General features: G+C 34.5%; 1 protein-coding gene across 1 annotated transcript in view; it reads left to right on the top strand.

Moving 5' to 3' along the window:
- The first annotated feature begins 837 nt into the window (after positions 1 to 837).
- The window catches only part of LOC108669535, a 22,359-nt gene continuing 4,575 nt past the window's right edge, over positions 838 to 18,621 (top strand). The window contains exons 1-8 of the mRNA XM_018156884.2: positions 838 to 855; positions 4,030 to 5,100; positions 5,330 to 5,872; positions 9,354 to 9,512; positions 9,740 to 9,902; positions 11,113 to 11,168; positions 13,525 to 13,623; positions 16,074 to 16,359. Coding sequence (XP_018012373.2) covers positions 4,042 to 5,100; positions 5,330 to 5,872; positions 9,354 to 9,512; positions 9,740 to 9,902; positions 11,113 to 11,168; positions 13,525 to 13,623; positions 16,074 to 16,359 — 2,365 coding nt within the window. The 5' untranslated portion in view covers positions 838 to 855; positions 4,030 to 4,041. The remainder of the gene's footprint in view (positions 856 to 4,029; positions 5,101 to 5,329; positions 5,873 to 9,353; positions 9,513 to 9,739; positions 9,903 to 11,112; positions 11,169 to 13,524; positions 13,624 to 16,073; positions 16,360 to 18,621) is intronic.

Below are 18,621 nucleotides of genomic sequence, written 5' to 3'. Positions count from 1 at the left end.
ACAGTACTCTGAAGTCCTCCTCTTCCTTTGTAGATGATGTAAATGTTGGATAAATGACATTTTAAGTGATTTTTACTTGTTTTTCCTTTATTCACATGATATTACTTTATCCTTACATTACTGTATTCTTGATGTGATATTACCTAATCCATGGACATGCCATTGAACATTGACAACAACCTTGTCCACTACAAGCTTCATACTATCAGCAGCTGTATTGCGTTTCTTCTGTAGGTCAACTTACAGGCCGGCTTGTTATTTCGCACCATTTTAATTGAGTCAAGTGAATTCACTATAGGTACCTATAACAAAAAATTTGTAAAAAACATACCTGAAACACATAGGGATATTTTAGTGACAATCATCAATTTCTTTGAAAAAATCATAGTTTAGGTTAATTAATTTTCATTCTATATTGCCAAGTGAACAATTCTATCTATGACATTCTATGCAGTTTGGCGATGACAATGATGCACTAATTTTTTTGTCAAGTGAAATTTTTTCACTGAGCATGGTAAATGTTTATAAAATTCTTTGTTGTTAAGTACTTTTTTTGTTAACTGGAGCCTTTGCTAACCAAGGCTCTACTGTAAATTCGTTTTCAGGGGTGTCCCTTATTACCCCAGGAGGGTGTCTCTTATTACCCCAGGAGGGTGTCCCTTATTACCCCAGGAGGGTGTCCCTTATTACCCCAGGAGGGTGTCCCTTATTACCCCAGGAGGGTGTCCCTTATTACCCCAGGGGCATGACTCTTATTACCCCATTGCACGGAAATAGCAGCCATTTTTTTCTGGAATGAGATACGCTAATTCAGTCAATCACATTTTTAATCCAACACCTGTGTGCAAAGTTTATGTAAGTAGCATTTTTAAATACAGTGAATTTTTTTTTTGCTACAGGCCTTAGTAGAGGTACTTTTCCAAAATCTCACTTTTAACACTTTTTTCAATGATTTTTTAGAGGTAGGTAGTAAGTAAGTGTATGATTTCTTAACTTGCTTTATGCTAGATAGATAGGAAAAATGTTGAACTTTATGCCACTATTTTTGTTTTGCAATATTTTAATTAGCTTAGCTGCTGCAACATTTCTACAAAGTGTCGGAGGACTGTCCCTTATTACCCCACCCATCCCTTAATACCCCGCCTGTCCCTCATTACCCCATTTGACGGTGCGCTTATGCTGCTGTGGATGTTGGTGCAGCTGCTTGTTCTTGATCCATCTTCCCAGATTAGTTTTGGAACTACTTTGGAACTACTACTACTTGGAAATCACCGTCAGATTATTTTGCTGAAGCAATTCAGTCAATCACATTTTTAAGCCAGCACCTGTGTGCAAAGTCTATGTAAGTAACATTTCAAATTTTAAGCACTTAAACTGGCCCCATTTCTTAGTTGTAGTATCAACGTCTGATGCACTGTCTGATATTGCCATTTAGCATTCAGGCACCAATTTTGTCCAGATGTCTTTTTAGTGACACTCAGGAGCACTTTTAATTAAATAAAATGTACAAGTTATTTATGGTTCAATCAATTGTCCAAATGATTATTAGAGGGTAAGTAGTGTCAACTCTAAAGTAATAATTATTTCTCATAAGGCCATTTGAAGTACGTATTAAAAGAAAAATAGATGAGGCAGCTAGATCAACACATTTACTAGGGAACGAGTGCGTGTTAGAGCCGTCTTTATGGAAGTGACCAGGGTTAAATTTACACCACCATCTGACAACTGTAGGCTTTTAGTAATGACATATTTGTTAAAACTTATTTTATGGGCTTCTGTTGTTGGTTAATACAAAAAATATCAAACTTGAAGTTATAGTTTGAACAAGCATATTGTTGGTAAATATCATAGAAAAGAATAAATAATTTTTATCCAAATGTTATCCAAATCTGGTACCGTCAACTAGGGCTACCATCAACTGGGGCTACTTGGGACGATTTTCGAACATTTATCATTCATAACTTCTTACCATGAAACATTTCATAAACAAGTTTAGGCTCATTTCAAAGCTCTTTGCAAGGGCTATCACATGGCTTCTCCAAAAATGTCCATATGCTATTCGTAAGGTGCCAGAAGCAAAATAAGAGTGTCCCGAGTAGCCCCGTCGAACGGGGCTACTCGAGACACTTGGAATAAAACTTAATTTTAAAACATTTGAAGCATGCAGAGTGTACTCTCATCCATTACTAACAGTACTCTGAAGTCCTCCTCTTTCATTGCAGATGATGTAGAGGTAGAATAAATGGCATTTTCTGTGATGCCACTATATTTAGTTTTGCAATATACCAATTAGTTTTGCTACTAAAACAGTTTTACGCCATGTCGGAGGACTGTCCCGAGTTACCCCACCTGTCCCGAGTAGCCCCGGTTGACGGTACTCGGGATGGGCAGGGTAACTCGGGACAGTCCAACACGGCATAAAACTGTTTTAGTAGCAAAACTAATTGGAATATTGCAAAACTAAATATAGTGGTGTGTAAATGTCAACATTTTTCCTATCTATGTAGTATAAATGAAGTTCAAAAATACTACATTTGCTAGCTTTGAAAAATTCCTGAAAAAATGGTGAAAAATGATATTTTGAAAAGTTACTTCTGCTAAGGTCTGTAGTAAAAAAATATTTGCCGTAGTAAAAAATTTCACTTAGAAAAAAGTGGCATACAAGTGTCAGCATGAAAACTTTATTTGCAGAATTTACATACCTCAATCCAAAAAAAAAAATGGCAGCCATTTCCGCATGGCGGGGCTACTCAGGACACCCCCCCGGGGCTATTCAGGACACCCCCACACCCCCAAAAACACATTTACAGTAGAACCTCAGTTAGCAAAGGCTCCAGTTAAGAAAAAAATTGATTAAAAAAACAAAGAATATTGATTACATTAACCTCGCTCAGCAAAAAAATTTCACTTATCGAAAAATTAGTGCATCATCGGTCATCACAAAATTGTGCATAGAATGTCATATATAGAATTGTGCACCAGGCATCATAGAATAAAAAGTAATAGACCTGAACTATGATTTATTTCTCCAAAACATATGGTGGTTGTCACTAAAACATTCCTTTCTGTTTCAGGTATGTTTTTTACAATTTTTTTATAGTAAATTCACTTAACCCAATTAAAATGGTGTGAAATTGCAAGCCGTCCTGTAAGCTTACAGATACAGAAAAAATGATATAAGGCTGTTAATATGAAGCTTGCAGTGGACAAGGTTGTTGTAAATGCTCAATGGCATGTTCATGGATATGGTAATATTGCATTAAAAATATGGTAATATCGCATCAATAATACAGTAGGGTAATTAATGTATATGGTAATATCGTATCAATAAAGGAAAAACAAGTAAAAATCACAGAAAATGTCATTTATTCTACCTTTACATCATCTACAATGAAAGAGGAGGATTTCACTGTACTGTTAGTAATGGATGAGTACACTCTGCATGCTTCAAATGTTTTAAAATTAAGTTTTATTCCAAGTGTCAAGTGTCCCAAGTAGCCCCGTTCAAGGGGGCTACTCGGGACACTTTTTTTTTGCTTCTGGCACCTTACAAATAGCATATGGAATTTTTTTGGAGAGGCCATGTGATAGCCCTTGCAAAGAGCTTTGAAATGAGCCTAAACTTGTTTATGAAATGTTTCATGGTAAGAAGTTATGAATGAAGAACGTTCAAAATTGTCCCGAGTAGCCCCGGATGACGGTACTTCATTGAAGTATTTTTATCATTAGGTATTCTTTATTGCTTCAAAAGCTTACCTGTTGTTTATCTTTATATTAGATTAGTGTCATTGTTTGAGGGAAAAGACGAATGTTCACATCCATTTTCTAAGCTCCCAAGTTAGTTTTTGATTTTAAAATTTATATTTATATGTACCGTATCATGAACCTCAGTGTGTTTTTTATGATGTGTTTATCATTTGTTTATATAGGTACCTATTAAATTTAGTTTATATCTCAAAAACTTCTAATTTTGTTAAGATCTGGTATTCACTCTATAATACTGCTAGTATTATTTTCTTAATTTTTCAGATCTGTAACGTGATGTCAAGATTTAGTCGCTGGTCATCTGAGGATATGAAGCCTGCTCCTCCAACATTACCATGTGTTCCTCTCCAACCCACTGCCCTCAAAGATAAAGCTACAGTATCTACATTTGTTGATTCAACATTTCTGCCTACCGTAAAAACTGCAACTTCTACTCAAACATTTGGTGAAAAGTTATCAAAGCATCCAATCAAAAATGATGCAATTTTCTCTAAAGCAGTAGGAAACAACCTCAAACCTGAAAAATCTACATGCAGTTTGAGAAAACTCAGCACATCTATTCTGGCCTCAACTGACAAAGCATTTTGCCATTATCAATCAATTGGTGAAATCCCCGTTGGAAATAAAACTAAATTAGCTCCCACTTTTGAAGTACAGTGCTGTTATTCAACTAAAGACTCTGTAGAAGAGAACAAGTTGAATAGTGAATTCATTTCCACTAAAACAGTTGCTACCTGCTCGCCTGAATCTCTTCCTTCAGCTAAATTAACTTATATCCAAAATGTGTCTAAAAATGATAATAAGGCTGCAAAAAGTGAGCACTCAAATCTACTCAATCCTGAAAATCCGGAAATTTTGACAGGAAAGCCAAAACAAAATCTCAATGCTGCCGACAGTTTGTCCAAGTCATTTCATTTTGATCATGGTTTACTTACATCATTTGACAATGCATCCATCAAATCCAGAAAAAGTGCAAGTGAAAATTCCTCAGCAACACCTCAAATAGGTTGTTTGTCAAAGATTTTAAATAACACTCCAGCAGATTATGCATTGAGTAGATTGCAACCTTCTGTTCCCACACAGATGAATAAAATTTCTTTGAACCTTAAGAGCAACATATCTTCTGGTAGGCACATTTTCCTTCCTGGCAACATGCCTCATCAAACTAATAAAGTGAATAATATTGTGTATAAAGTAGGTAATTCTTCATTTGATGAAGATGACACTGAAGTTGAAGATTTTCTCAGCCCTTCCGATAGATGGGCTTCCCAACCCAAGAGTTACAGAGGTCCTAGAAAAGACTTGTTGGCTCTGAATAGAAGAATGGTCAAGCGGGTCAGTAATTATATGACTTTATTTGCTTTTCTATCATGCCTTTTGGTTTTAGCTTCATTTGATTTCTTTGCTTGTTGGATGTTCCCATTACAGTTTAAAAATAATGTTTTACCAGGGAAGTGAATGCAATAAATTAATTGTTTTCAGGAAACATTGAATATTTTTATTTATTGTGTGATGCACTATGACTTTATTGTTTGTTTGACTCATACCCGTTTGATTTTTGCAGGTTGCAAGCGTACACTATCCCGACACAACAACTGATGGTGAAACAAGTGGAATGGGAAGCTCTTTGGATGAGCTTGTTGAATCATCCACTGAAAGTGCATCTGAATCCTCATGTTCATGTGCAGTTGATAGCACATTACAAAACTTGCCTTGCCAATTCAGAACTCATGCCAATAAGTCTGAGTCTAGTGAGAATAAGACCATTTGGGAGATGTCACTCAGCTCATTGAGTAGCTTGAAGGATTTTCCTTTGACCCAGGAGTCCTTAGGAAATAAACCTCAGCATTGCTCTTCAATTAATCTTGATATGTCTCATTCTACTCAAGATGAGAGAAGTTCTCTTTTATTTATTCCTTTGCCTTTATCCTGTCAAGACCCACAAGCAAGCAAGTCAGTTGATTTTCAAGTGAATCCTTGTCACTCCGCATCATCACTTCGAAATAAATCTCGCAGTGCCATATCACGATCTGCCCTTGCCAGCTGCTCGGCTGATGTTGGTGATGGAAATAAATGCTTTACTGATTCGTCCTCAGCTCTACCAAAGGTAACAATTTCAGTTTATTTCCATTTTAAATGATAAGGTACATGTAGTTAAAACTGTTTACAAATTTGTGTGTCTTTCTATTACCTGCATGGTTCAGTATTGCAATTTTATATTTATCAGTTATAACATCCATTTGTGCACTTCAATGAAAAAATGCTAATTTATGAATGAGGACAAATGGAAAGGCAATTTGACTTCTTGCAAGCTGTATGCGATTTACCTTAATAATTTTAATTGATTGGGTTTTTGATAAATGCATTATAAAAAGTTCTCATATTAGGCTAGCAATCTCTATGGCCATGATGATAAGTTCCCAATAAAGAAAATTATTTTGTTTAACAATAAAAACTTTGATAAGGCAAACTGGTCATTCTCTTAAATTATTTTTGAAGAACTGTCCTGCATTTTATCTTATTAGGTTTGGTAAAGTTCCAATCTGCCAAAAGTTGGATCAAAATTCCATCTATTTGTTGTTGCACTAAGTTTCTGGAAATTTTCATTGGTATCACTCATACTCTCTTAACATTGTATGTGCTTCTGTATGTGCTTTGATCCCTATTCAGAGTTCATGAACTATGAGCCATTTCAAATCTTGGTTATCTGACCTCGTCCATGCTTGTTAAAATGGTTTGGCTCTGTCAGAAAATATTTTAAAGGCAGCATTACACAATGTGATATATTTATGTTTATTGACTGCAGCTGTGATGCCTTAAAGAGTTGCCTAACCCCCTAACAGAGTGGAGGGAAGAATAAGAGTTGCCTAACCCCGTTACAGGGTGGAGGGAAGAATAAGAGTTGCCTAGCCCCCTAACAGAGTAGAGGGAAGAATAAGAGTTGCCTAACCCCCTAACAGAGTAGAGGGAAGAATAAGAGTTGCCTAACCCCCTAACAGAGTGGAGGGAAGAATAAGAGTTGCCTAACCCGTTACAGGGTGGAGGGAAGAATAAGAGTTTCCTAACCCCCTAACAGGGTGGAGGGAAGAATAAGAGTTTCCTAACCCCCTAACATGGTAGAGGGAAGAATAAGAGTTGCCTAACCGGGTAACCCCCTAACAGGGTGTAGGGAAGGATGGTGTCAACTAAGGCCATAGCCGCAAGACAGTTGGCTCTTATAAAATTACCAATCATGCAAGCTGACCAAGNTGGTGTCAACTAAGGCCATAGGTGCAAGACAGTTGGCTCTTATAAAATTACCAATCATGCAAGCTGACCAAGGAGCTAGCACAGTGTGTGAGGGCGGCCAGTGGATCGTAATGGGGAGGTGGTTAGAGTTCTTGTTTGATATGTATATCCCAAGCTGAGTAGAGGAGGAAATGTGCGCTTATATATTATAGATCTATTAGAATGGTGCAGGGTGGGATAGTGGGTCATAATTGAGTGAGGATTCCAAAGGGAGAGATAATACGGAGAGAGAGGGGAAAATGTCTATGATGACACCTCATTCCACTGTTCTATAATCTTTTGTGAAAGAAAAACAAAATTTGTGGCAAGTGTCAAGTTGTGTAGTCCATCATGAGGCAGTGCCATGAATGGCAAAGATGTTTATTGAGTCTGGAAAATATCTAGGAAGGCAAGAGAAGGCTGGGAAGATGTAGAGGTGAAAAATACATGGTAGTGAAGCTGTTGCCTCTATGAAAGTGTAGCTAAAGTGAAAATGAAAGTGTGGCTAAAGTGAAAAAGCTAATGTCCTGCAGAATATGGAATGTCATGGCGGACCAATGAGAGTTGGCTGAAAGGTAATGTGACCTATGAGCCCTTTTGAGGAAATAGGGGGCGGACTGTGGCTGCAAGTTTTTTAAGAGGAGACAGGAGACAGCTGCTACAGAAACTTGTAACAACCATGATGAGCTGAGGGATACGCAATAATTAAGGGCATAAATCATTGGTGATTTAATGATACAAACAAATGCAGAGGAATGGATTACAGTAGAAGGTTATTGAAAACACCATATTTATGTCCATTGATTCAATGAGACAAAGGAAGTTATTAATTGCTTTGCTAATATATCTATTGGCTCTTGATAGGGAAATTCATATAAATGGCATTTAGTTGTATTGTAAAATATGGGGGAGTTATCAATCCAGTAATTAATGCTATGGTGGAGGATAAAATGTGTGGTTCAGAATTAAATGGCTGAAAGAGCTTTACTTCCCAAGCAGTATTGCAGAGTAGAACTTGGTTCAATTCTAAATATCTTTGGAACATATTAGTCACGGACTTAATTGAAATTGAATTACGTATTACATTGTAATTGGTTCCTCAGGGGGTTAAACAACCTTATTGGATTAGAGTGAGAATTCACTTGATAGTGCTTGTTTTGGAAGAATGATAATTATTTAATTTATATGTAATTTGTTTTATTGAGAATTTATTTTCTGTTAGTAAAAGATGTGTTAGTGAAAAGTTAAAATACTTGATGAAACAACGGCTTCTGCTAAATTTAAAATATGCAAATGAATATTCAGCTAAAAATGAAAATTGTGTTAGCTTGAGTGGAATGAAATTGCAATTACACAACAATGGAAAAACAAATAATTATAAATATAAATGCGTTGTAAAACTGTCCAGACAATCATCATTGCAGTGTTTTTTGTGACCCTAATTTTACTTCAGCATATAAAAAGTAGGGTGGGGAATTAGGCAGTGATGATGTGCAAAACTCAAGTGCATAATAATAATATTTAAAATTAATTAATGCAAACACAAGCGTAACACATAAAAATGAATCAAATTTGACAGGAATTTTATTCAGTAATGAATGATACTACAATGAATAAGAACCAGAACTCATACAACAATGGGTTTGAAACAGTAGGAAATATTTATTTACTCTTTAAATGAATAAGAAGACAATTATATGTATTTTTCAATTGGGAGGTTCAATTGGAATTTGAACATTATTGCACCAGCAGGCAGCTTGCGTTAAGACCATCGCATTCAATGTGTTATCTTAGAGTGGTTGCATGGATTACATGTGTGATCCATGCAATTGAGGTTGTAACTAGATTTTGTTTATTATATTTCAAAAAATGAACTATATTAGTATGATTCTTAATCAAATAAGACAATGATTGAAGCTCAGATATTATTTCTCAGTTGTTGAATGTTATAACTCTGTGTGCCACACAACCAATCTGTTCAGTTTTTAGCAGACAACCACTGTAGAATTCAGAGTTTTAGAAAGGCCTGCTGAATCTATCAAATTTCCATGTAAAAATTAGGTTAATGAGGTCAGTAAATGTCTGCAACAAGATGCAGACAAATGAGTCAAATTAAAATGTTGGCAACAGTGTAGCACACATGTATAGCACAAACTGGCCACAAATATTTTTATAGAAAATTAAAATAACCTATGGATAATTTATATAATTTTATTGCTAAATTCATCCAAACTTGCTTGATGACATCACTGATTTCATTTTTTTACTAGAAACCATTTGTGATATTGTTGAAGTTTCCTTATCTTTTTTCTTTGCTGCAGTGCCCGCCAGTAAAGAGACGTGGAGGATGGCCTAAAGGAAGGAAAAGGAAACCAGAAATTCCTGGCGCTAAACCTCCTAAAGCTCCTCAAACTGCCTATGTCCTTTTTCTGGCTGATAGACGCAAGTTTTATGATCCCCACAAATACAGCTTTGGAGAGGTGCATTTTCCATCAAGTTATCTGCTCTTCTGTATCTAAAACACTCCGGTTGAGTTCTTGTTATAATTATGACGACATAGACATTGAAAATTTTCAGCATTGATTATATATTTAAATGCATTGCCACTTTAATTTACTTTTATATATGCTGTTGAGTTTTATTAGCTCAATTTTACTCCAACAACATTAATTCAATGTGCTGTAAGTATTTTTAATTTATGCTTCAGATTACCAAACTTGTAGCAGCTGAATGGAACTGTCTAGCTCAGCCTCAACGAGATGTATACAAGAGGCGCTGTGAGCAAGAGAAGAACAGATACCGCAATGAACTCCAAGCGTACAGGCAAAGCCATGATTTTCAGCTCATCATGCGAAAAAAACGACTGAAGCGTGAGTTATGATTTTGTTTGATTTTTGAGCTGCTGCATCTTTGGTTTGTGAGTGATTTAATTAATGTACTCTTGCTTTATACTGTTTTCTCATAACTTTTTGATTCCCCACAAGTTACATAAGTTTTACTTTTTCTAGTGAAGCAATTATGTTATGAATAATTTAGGTTCAGGTTTAATAATATGACTTGAGTATGAAGGTTCCATGACCAACAAAACCTTTATTTCATTATCTTAATTTAACAGCAATACAGTAGATTTGGAACTATGATGAAATCCCATGCATGAAGATATTAACTTTCGTGTAAATATTTGAAACTATTAGTTTTTGATTTACTATTTGGTTTGTGTGCATTGTTTGAAAGCTTGATGCTTCAGTAACAGGTTTGGTAAAAACCCTCTTACATGCACTGAATGTTTAATTATGTCACTAGTATGTACAGAAATTTTATGGTATGAGGAACACATAATATCAAGTGTTTCACTTAACTTATATGGAATGTTTTTATTCAGCTGAATAAAGTATTTTTTGGGTTTCAAAATTGCTTAAGCAAAGATATTAATTTATACTAAAATTATTATTGAATTTTACTTGGCTTTGATCTTTAACTGAGTGCCTGTAGAACTACAAATATAATTTATTTCCTTTTATTAAATATGGAGAAAATTTCATTGTGTGATTTGTTGAAGAATCATTTACATTATTACATCTTTTATTCACTTTATTACAATAGAAGGCAAATTTCCAGAAGGGGCAAATTTTCATTTAATAAATGTGTTTATAACCTTAATTAATTTTATCTCTCTCACAATTTCATATAATTATTCTATGTAATTTTCTTGACCTGCAAGAAGGTCTTGATGCTTCACCCCTGGCTGATTCATAGTGACATATCATAACATAACATAACATAGCATAACATAACATAGTGATGTTGTAGGCCTGATGTGGCCTGTTGCCGATTCTTTTACTTTTCGTGCCTTGTTCACAGAAGATCTAATATCGTGTCATTTGACCGGATCTTTTCATGACTGAAGATAGTTTGAAGTAGCTAGTAGACTTCCACCGGGTTCGATATGGTGCTAGGCATTTCAATTCTGAACATATGTTTTTCCATAGCTTTATCTAGTCTGTTCTTGAACGCATTCATGCTATCAATAGAAGCAACTAATTTTCCCCCCAATGTTTGAATGAAGTTCTCAAATTTTAGGAGCCTTGAGTGGGAGAAACCCTGAGGACTCCTCTGACTGCACTGATGGGCCAGAGGTGAGATGTTCATGTGAAATGTTATTGACATAATAATCCATTTATATAGTTTTCAATCAACGTACTTGTCTAGGGTATTTAATGCACAAGTTTTAAGTACATTGTACAATTCTAATGGATTGTCTGATTGAAGAGGATTTTCTAAATTCTATTTCTTGTTGCATGCATTTGAACACAATCATTTATTTGTTGAAGAGAAAACTTAACACTATAAAGTTAAAGTTAAATGACACAGAGGTCTTTAGCACTTGTACACAAAAAATGTAGGTATCACTTGATGCCATTCTCTATGTTCCAGCATTTGCACAGAGCTGAAATTTGGCCCCATTATAGGATCTGATTTTAGATTGACAGAACATGAGTCTTGTTTTCCAAAATTCCCCATTGGGGAATAACAAATTCTCAAGAAATGTGATTTTAAAATAAAATCCTGTGAATCAGCTCCAGCTTGCAAGCGTTTCAAACTTATTATTATTTCCAAACATTATTTTTCTCCCCTTGTGCAGCAGGCTCTGAATGAAAATCTTGTGTACTGATACACTCAAAAAAAGCGTCTTAACACGTTGACTACGATTGCTTCATCTTGTACAATTATTTCATTTTTTGTACTTTTTTCAAGCAGGGTTGCCAGACGGTCATTCTTTCCGGACAAATTCCGTGATTTAGTTTTTCTCAATTGCGTTGGCTGGCTAAAATTTATGATAGGGGTACTTCCTAATTAAATTTTAAATACTGTAAAAAGAAAATAAATGGAATTTTTATAGCGGAACCTGCAAATAAACTAGTATACATTGAATTATTGGCCTTTTTTGGCCTTTTTTGTTCTCAGATTTGGCCTATTTTAGGCAACCTGAATTATGTACCACTACTTCCTGGAGAAATACATTTCGTGGTACGCATATGTACCAATACGTAGTCAACGTGTTAATAAAAAAACTGAAGAAATAAAAAATTGGTGAAAATTTTTGTAGCATTGAGCGAATGGTCTTTACTATCCAAATTTTGGCAGAATGTTGAGAATTTTTACCTCTTTCTTACAATTGTTGTTTTACCCGATTTTCATGGTGGCTAAGCAATAATAGAAAGAGAAAATTTTGCTAAAGATTTTTTTAAAAATAATTTTTAACATAAAAAAGTGACTAGGGTCCATTGAGAACGTTTTCTTTATATATAACACAGGTAATTCAGGAGATACATATGGTATGGGGAAAAAATTTATTTTGCAGGGTTTTTCAAAAGTCCAGCAGCAATAATTGAACTGCAATTGGTGCCACTTGTTGATTTCATTTTCGGTTTTCGTTATTATTTTGATTTTGTGGAATTTATAGGAAATCTCTACTACAGGGTGAGATAAATAGGTATATACAGAGATTAGTCAAGTTTCTAAATTATTCAAAAGGGATTTATTTTTTTTATGTTGTTGGAGTTGTGTTTGACTAGAAATAACATGATTGCAGAATGAACTTATCATTTATGCGGGCTGTTTGCTATTAGGTTAGATTACTTTTAGTAATTACAAAGCCTTAATTGAGTTGTGTTAATTGACTCCCAAGTGTAAAGTTAAGATTTATTAGCCAAATAATGTTCAATATGTGATTTTATGTATGTAAGTTAGGATAGTGGATGGTGGGTATGAAAAAGTTGGACATTGTTGTTGTGAGTGATTTGTGATGATGTGTGTAGAAGAATGTGCTGGTGAGTCATGTCATGTTATTCTAATATAATTCTTAGGATATATTATGAAGTGTTTTCATGTGAAGTGTGTTTGATATGTGTTGGTTTGTTGAATATGAAGGGTTGTATGGAGGTTGGTTCCCTTTGTTTGCTGGTTGAATGTAAAATATTCGCACATGTCTGTTTTTGCTGGAGCACTTAATCTCTTGTTCTTTTTCTTCCAAATTATAATTTCTATTCATGACCAGACATGAACATTTATTGAAAAAAGCCATTGGTTGCAACTATGGCCATAAATAACTGTTCATATTTCCACAAACAATGCTCCTAATGGACAATCAGACATAAACACTAGTTTGTTATTAATATGGTTTAACTTGTTAAATCTAATTTAGAGGGTGGTTGTTCTATTTAAAAAATTTATTATGTATTTAGATGATAATATGCAGCCTTGTATAAAAATGTTTATCACCTTGTACGAGTTAGTGGAGGTTTCATGTGTCTAATTTATTATGCATATTGAGATGATGATATCCCAGCTCATTTATGAATGTTAATCACCTTGTACCAATTTGGATATTATATATCATCATGATGATGATTATATTGTTAATGACCTTGTACCAGTTAGTGGAGGTTTCACGTGTCTAATCCAACATATGAAGCAGCATTTGGTTGCCAGGACGATGCTCCAGAGGAGCTGTACTGCAGCAAGTGTGACAAGCTCTTCAGCTCGCTGCATAACAAGAGGCTTCATCTCTACGGCCGCCCCCACAACAGGGTGGGTGTTGTGTGTGCAGTATTGTTAATTTTAAAAAATAAATAGTATTATTAAATGAATATTTGAAAAATAAAAAGTATTATTAATCATCTCTACGGCCGCCCCCACAACAGGGTGGGTGTCGTGTGTGCTGTATTATTAATTTTAAACATAAAGAGTATTATTAATTTAATATTTTAAATATAAAGAGTATTATTAATCATCTCTACGGCCGCCCCCACAACAGGGTGGGTGTCGTGTGTGCTGTATTATTAATTTTAAAAATAAAGTGTATTATTAATTTAATATTTTAAATATAAAGAGTATTATTAATTGAGCAGTCAATTATAATGTTGTACGATAGTTTTTATTTTGCATAGCTATGACTTATTTCATCATTAAACTTCTGAACTATTGTATAGATTGAAATTTTTTGAAGACAGCCACTTCACATAATTTATTTATACATTCTGTTTGGATGAAGATATGATATAAAATTAAATTTTTTAATCCTTCCGGAAATTTTTTTTCATGTCTTGGTGGCCTAAATTTTAATGTTATTTACAATTTGTTAGTTTAGTTATTATTAATTATAAATTGTTATTCAATTTAAAAGTATTTATTAGTAAAGCTATGAATTAGTTCCCTAATGCCCTACATGATCCAGCAAGAGTTTCTTGCAAGCATTTTTTTATGTTTCTCTTCTTAATTTTGCTAAATTTTTGATTGTTTAGTTGCACTTTTTTCAATTGGAGAATCAAAATTATTCATTATGATTGTTTTATATCAGACTGTTAGTTTGATATAGATTTTACACATTTTAAAGCGCCATTCTCAGTGATTTGACTGTCAGGGTTTTGCTGTGCACTTGGCAGAAAAAACTTTCAACTTCCTGAAAAGAAGAGTCTTGTTTTAAGTAAAAAATTTCTTTACCAATAAGCCAATCTTTCTGAAACTTTATATATCATGTAAAATACTATTACAGAAACATTCTATTAGCTTTAATTCTTTCAAAAAATGAATGGAACCATGGAAATGTGGTAATAAAATGGATGACATAAGAAAAATCTTAAACTTGTACAGTTTCAGAATTGAATTTGTGAAAAATACCTTAAGTATTATATTCCTATTCCGAATCTGTAGCCCCTTTGTACTCTGTAATACTCTGTACTTGTTTTATTGAAGCAATAAAACTGTGAAAGGCCAAGTTAAATTTATTCAAGATAATTCATTTGAATTTTGCTGCTTCTATCAAGTAGATGTCTTGAAAGCAATGCTCAGCTATTTGGATTGACTGCTGCTAACAGAGCTATTTATTTAAACCTGTTGAGCTGCTTTATCTTAGATATCATTGCGTCATCAGACATGAACCAAATAACTATTAATTTAATTGACTGCTGCTAACAGAGCTATTGAACTAAACCTGTTGAGCTGCTTTATCTTAGATATCATTGCATCATCAGACATTAACCCAATAACTATTAATTTAATGCAATGTTGGTTCAAATGATTCTGTTAACTATATTGCCAGGCTTGAAGTGCTTGTTATTTTAGTGCTACTCATTTGATGTTTGAAGGATCCATGTTTATTCTCTGGAAAGATGTTTAACCTTTTATGTCATCAGTTAGTAATCTTGAAACAGTTATGTAGTATAATAGTATTAACAATGTCAATCAAATTCATGGCCACTCAAGAAGGAAATAAATGGCAAGAAAATTTAGAAATCGTCATTAAAATCTTCTCAGACTGGAAGAAAAAATGTCTGAGGTAGCCTAAAACTCCTGCTACAAATTGTCTCATATAGTAATTATTTTAAATATATCTCTTTATTGGATTTTTAGGTGATCTCATGGTACGTCAAAGGCCATCAACAAAATTTTTCCTGGCAATAACTTTTTGAGCATAAGGCTAACTTTTCTTGAACATTAAAATGGTCCAAGTCACCTCGTTTTGCAGTGTAAACTTCAATTCCTGCTCTCTGTAAGATCATGTCACCTAATATATTAGCTGACATTATTATTAATATTATTATTATTAAGTATATTGTTCAATTGATGCAAGGACGAGCTTTGCTAACTATTGGAAGTTTGTTTATTGTACAATCCATCTGAAAATAGGTTGTTACCTATTGTAAAGTAGTGTATTGTATGATGACCATTCACCAGAGAACAGACTTCATTATTGTTGTCAGGGAGTGTATTGTATGGTTCACCAGAGAACAGACTTCATTATTGTTGTCAGGAAGTGTATTGTATGGTTCACCAGAGAACAAACATCATTATTGTTGTCAGGGAGTGTATTGTATGATCTGCTCTATCAATAAGATTCAAGTGTGACTGTGAGGAAAATATATATGCCAGGCAGACAGGGTTAAATTTAGTGTAGATTATATTATGCGTGTGCTAGATACAAGATGTGGTTTTTAATTAAGCATCTGGAGTTTATCAATAAGTATTTGCTTGATGTGCAGGCGCAGCCAGTCCGCAAAGCCCGCAATTCCGCGCCATCTTGTGGTGCAGATTATAACACAGACTATAACACAGATAACACAGACTATGATGAAGCTAGTACTGCTTCACTACACCATTCTATGGTGCCTCATCGCTCTTCCTCCACCACATCACCTTCCACTTCACCATTCCCCCTCACGGCCTCCTCCCCCGGCACCAGTGTGCCCGCCACATCCGCGTCAGAAGACGACGAACTTCCCGTCTCCAGCGCCAGGAGGGAGCAGCTCCATGCTCCTAATTATGGAGGTGACATGCCTTCTTGCTCGTTTACTCTCATCTTTTATCATTTCTTTGTGTTCTATTTAATTGTGGTCTCACCAGTCTATCATAAATTTTCTTTAACTTCCCGTCAAAAATTCCCATAGCGCCAGGAGAGATCAACTCCATTTACTCTAATTTTTAGCGCATTTTCTCATTTATGGAAAAAAGACGCTATTGTTCTCGTCATGTCTGTCCGTCCGTCCGTGACTACACGTTTTCGTCGACGAGAAAATGCGCTCTCTGTCACTCACTGCAGTGAGTTATATTTTTATCATTTCTCTGTGATCTATTTAATTGTTGTGGTCTCACCAGTCTATCGTAAATTGTCTTGAACTCTCATTAAGATTATATATGAGAGCAGATTAGAGTCTAGATATTGTCATTCTTAAAACTCTTGCTTGTTCTTTTCAAAGTATGGCTTGCAAATATTTTGACCTAATTGTTAACGGTTAGGCTAGAAGGCTAACAGTTTCGACCCACAATTTCTGATGATTTCGCTCCACGAAATCATCACCGACAGATTTCAAGCATTGAGATAATAATCATCAATTACAAGAGAAAGAAAGGTAAGAATGAGTTGGTGTATGTTACAATTGACTGCTAAGAAGTCTTAATGAAGTCGTTTAATCAGGACAGTAAATACAGTTGTGCAAAAATGTGAAAGAACGCTGAGAAGACTGTTGACTAGCTACTTACTTTTAAAGCTCTAACTTTCCTAATGAGACTACAGTGTTAAGATGATAAAAATTTTATGATTTGCATGAGAAAATTTGCACACTGTAGCAGTTTAATTCAAACGCATTAGTAATAGTTTAGTAATATAAAGCCTTAATTTTTGTGTATATTCTAATTAATAATTAAGTAATAAAAAATTGAACCTGTGAAACCTAGGATCAATGGCAAATAAACCTGGATACATTTCTTATTGGCTATAGCATCCATGTGTCCAACAAAGGTTTCTCTTACTGCATAATAATATATGTATATATATTATTATAATATAATATATGTATATATATTATAATAATATAATATGTCCCGAGATATATTTTTTGTCCATGGCGAAATTTTTCCCTGTAAGATTAAAGTTTAAAGCTCTTTAAATTTGATGTTGCACTTCATGACATTGCAATATCACTATTATCCAGTATTTTAGTTTACTACATTTGATTTGATGTTAAGACAATTAAATTGGTCTTTTCCGATTTCTGACTTGATACTTGACACAACNTGCAAAGTATGGCTTGCAAATATTTTGACCTAATTGTTAACGGTTAGGCTAGAAAACTAACAGTTTCGACCCACAATTTCTGATGATTTCGCTCCACGAAATCATCACCGACAGATTTCAAGCATTGAGATAATAATCATCAATTACAAGAGAAAGTCAGGTAAGAATGAGTTGGTTTATGTTGCAATTGATTGCTAAGAAGTCTTAATGAAGTCTTTTAATCAGGACAGTAAATACAGTAGTGCAAAAATGTGAAAGAAAGCTGGGAAGACTGTTGACGAGCTACTTACTTTTAAAGCTCTAACTTTCCTAATGAGACTACAGTGTTACAAGAGGATGTCCTAAACACTAGCAGCTGTGGGCATTGCCATGGCTTCAAGATTAGAAAAATTTTAGGATTTTCATAAGAAAATTTGAACACTGTAGCAGTTTGATTCGAAGGTATTAGTAATAGTTTAGTAATATAAAGCCTTCATTTTTGTGTACGTATCTCCTAATGAATAATTATGTAATAAAAAATTGAACCTGTGAAACCTAGGATCAATGGAAAATAAACCTGGACGCATTTCTTATTGGCTATAGTTTCGGTGTGTCCAAAAAAAGGTTTCTCTTACCGCATAATAATATATGTCCCGAGATATATTTTTTATGTACCGTACAGCAAAATTTTTCCCCGTATGACTAAAGTCTAAAGCTCTTTCAATTTTATGTTGCGCTTCATGAAATTGCAATATCACCAGTATCCAGTATTTTAGTTCACTACATTTCATTTGATGTTAAGACAATTAAATTGTTTTTTTCCGATTTCTGACTTGATACTTGACACAACTGATGCCTTGCAACTGATGCCTTGCAACTGATGTGTTGCAACTGATGCCTTGAAACTGATGTGTTGCAACTGATGTGTTGCATATGATGTGTTGCAACTGATGTGTTGCAACTGATGCCTTGAAACTGATGTGTTGCAACTGATGTGTTGCAACTGATGTGTTGCAACTGATGTGTTGCAACTGATG

The sequence above is a fragment of the Hyalella azteca genome, unplaced genomic scaffold (assembly GCF_000764305.2).
Source record: "Hyalella azteca isolate HAZT.00-mixed unplaced genomic scaffold, Hazt_2.0.2 contig14981, whole genome shotgun sequence".
NCBI classification, from domain to species: domain Eukaryota; kingdom Metazoa; phylum Arthropoda; class Malacostraca; order Amphipoda; family Hyalellidae; genus Hyalella; species Hyalella azteca.
Note: the sequence above shows the minus strand (reverse complement) of the source record. Positions and strands in the feature narration are given on the sequence as shown.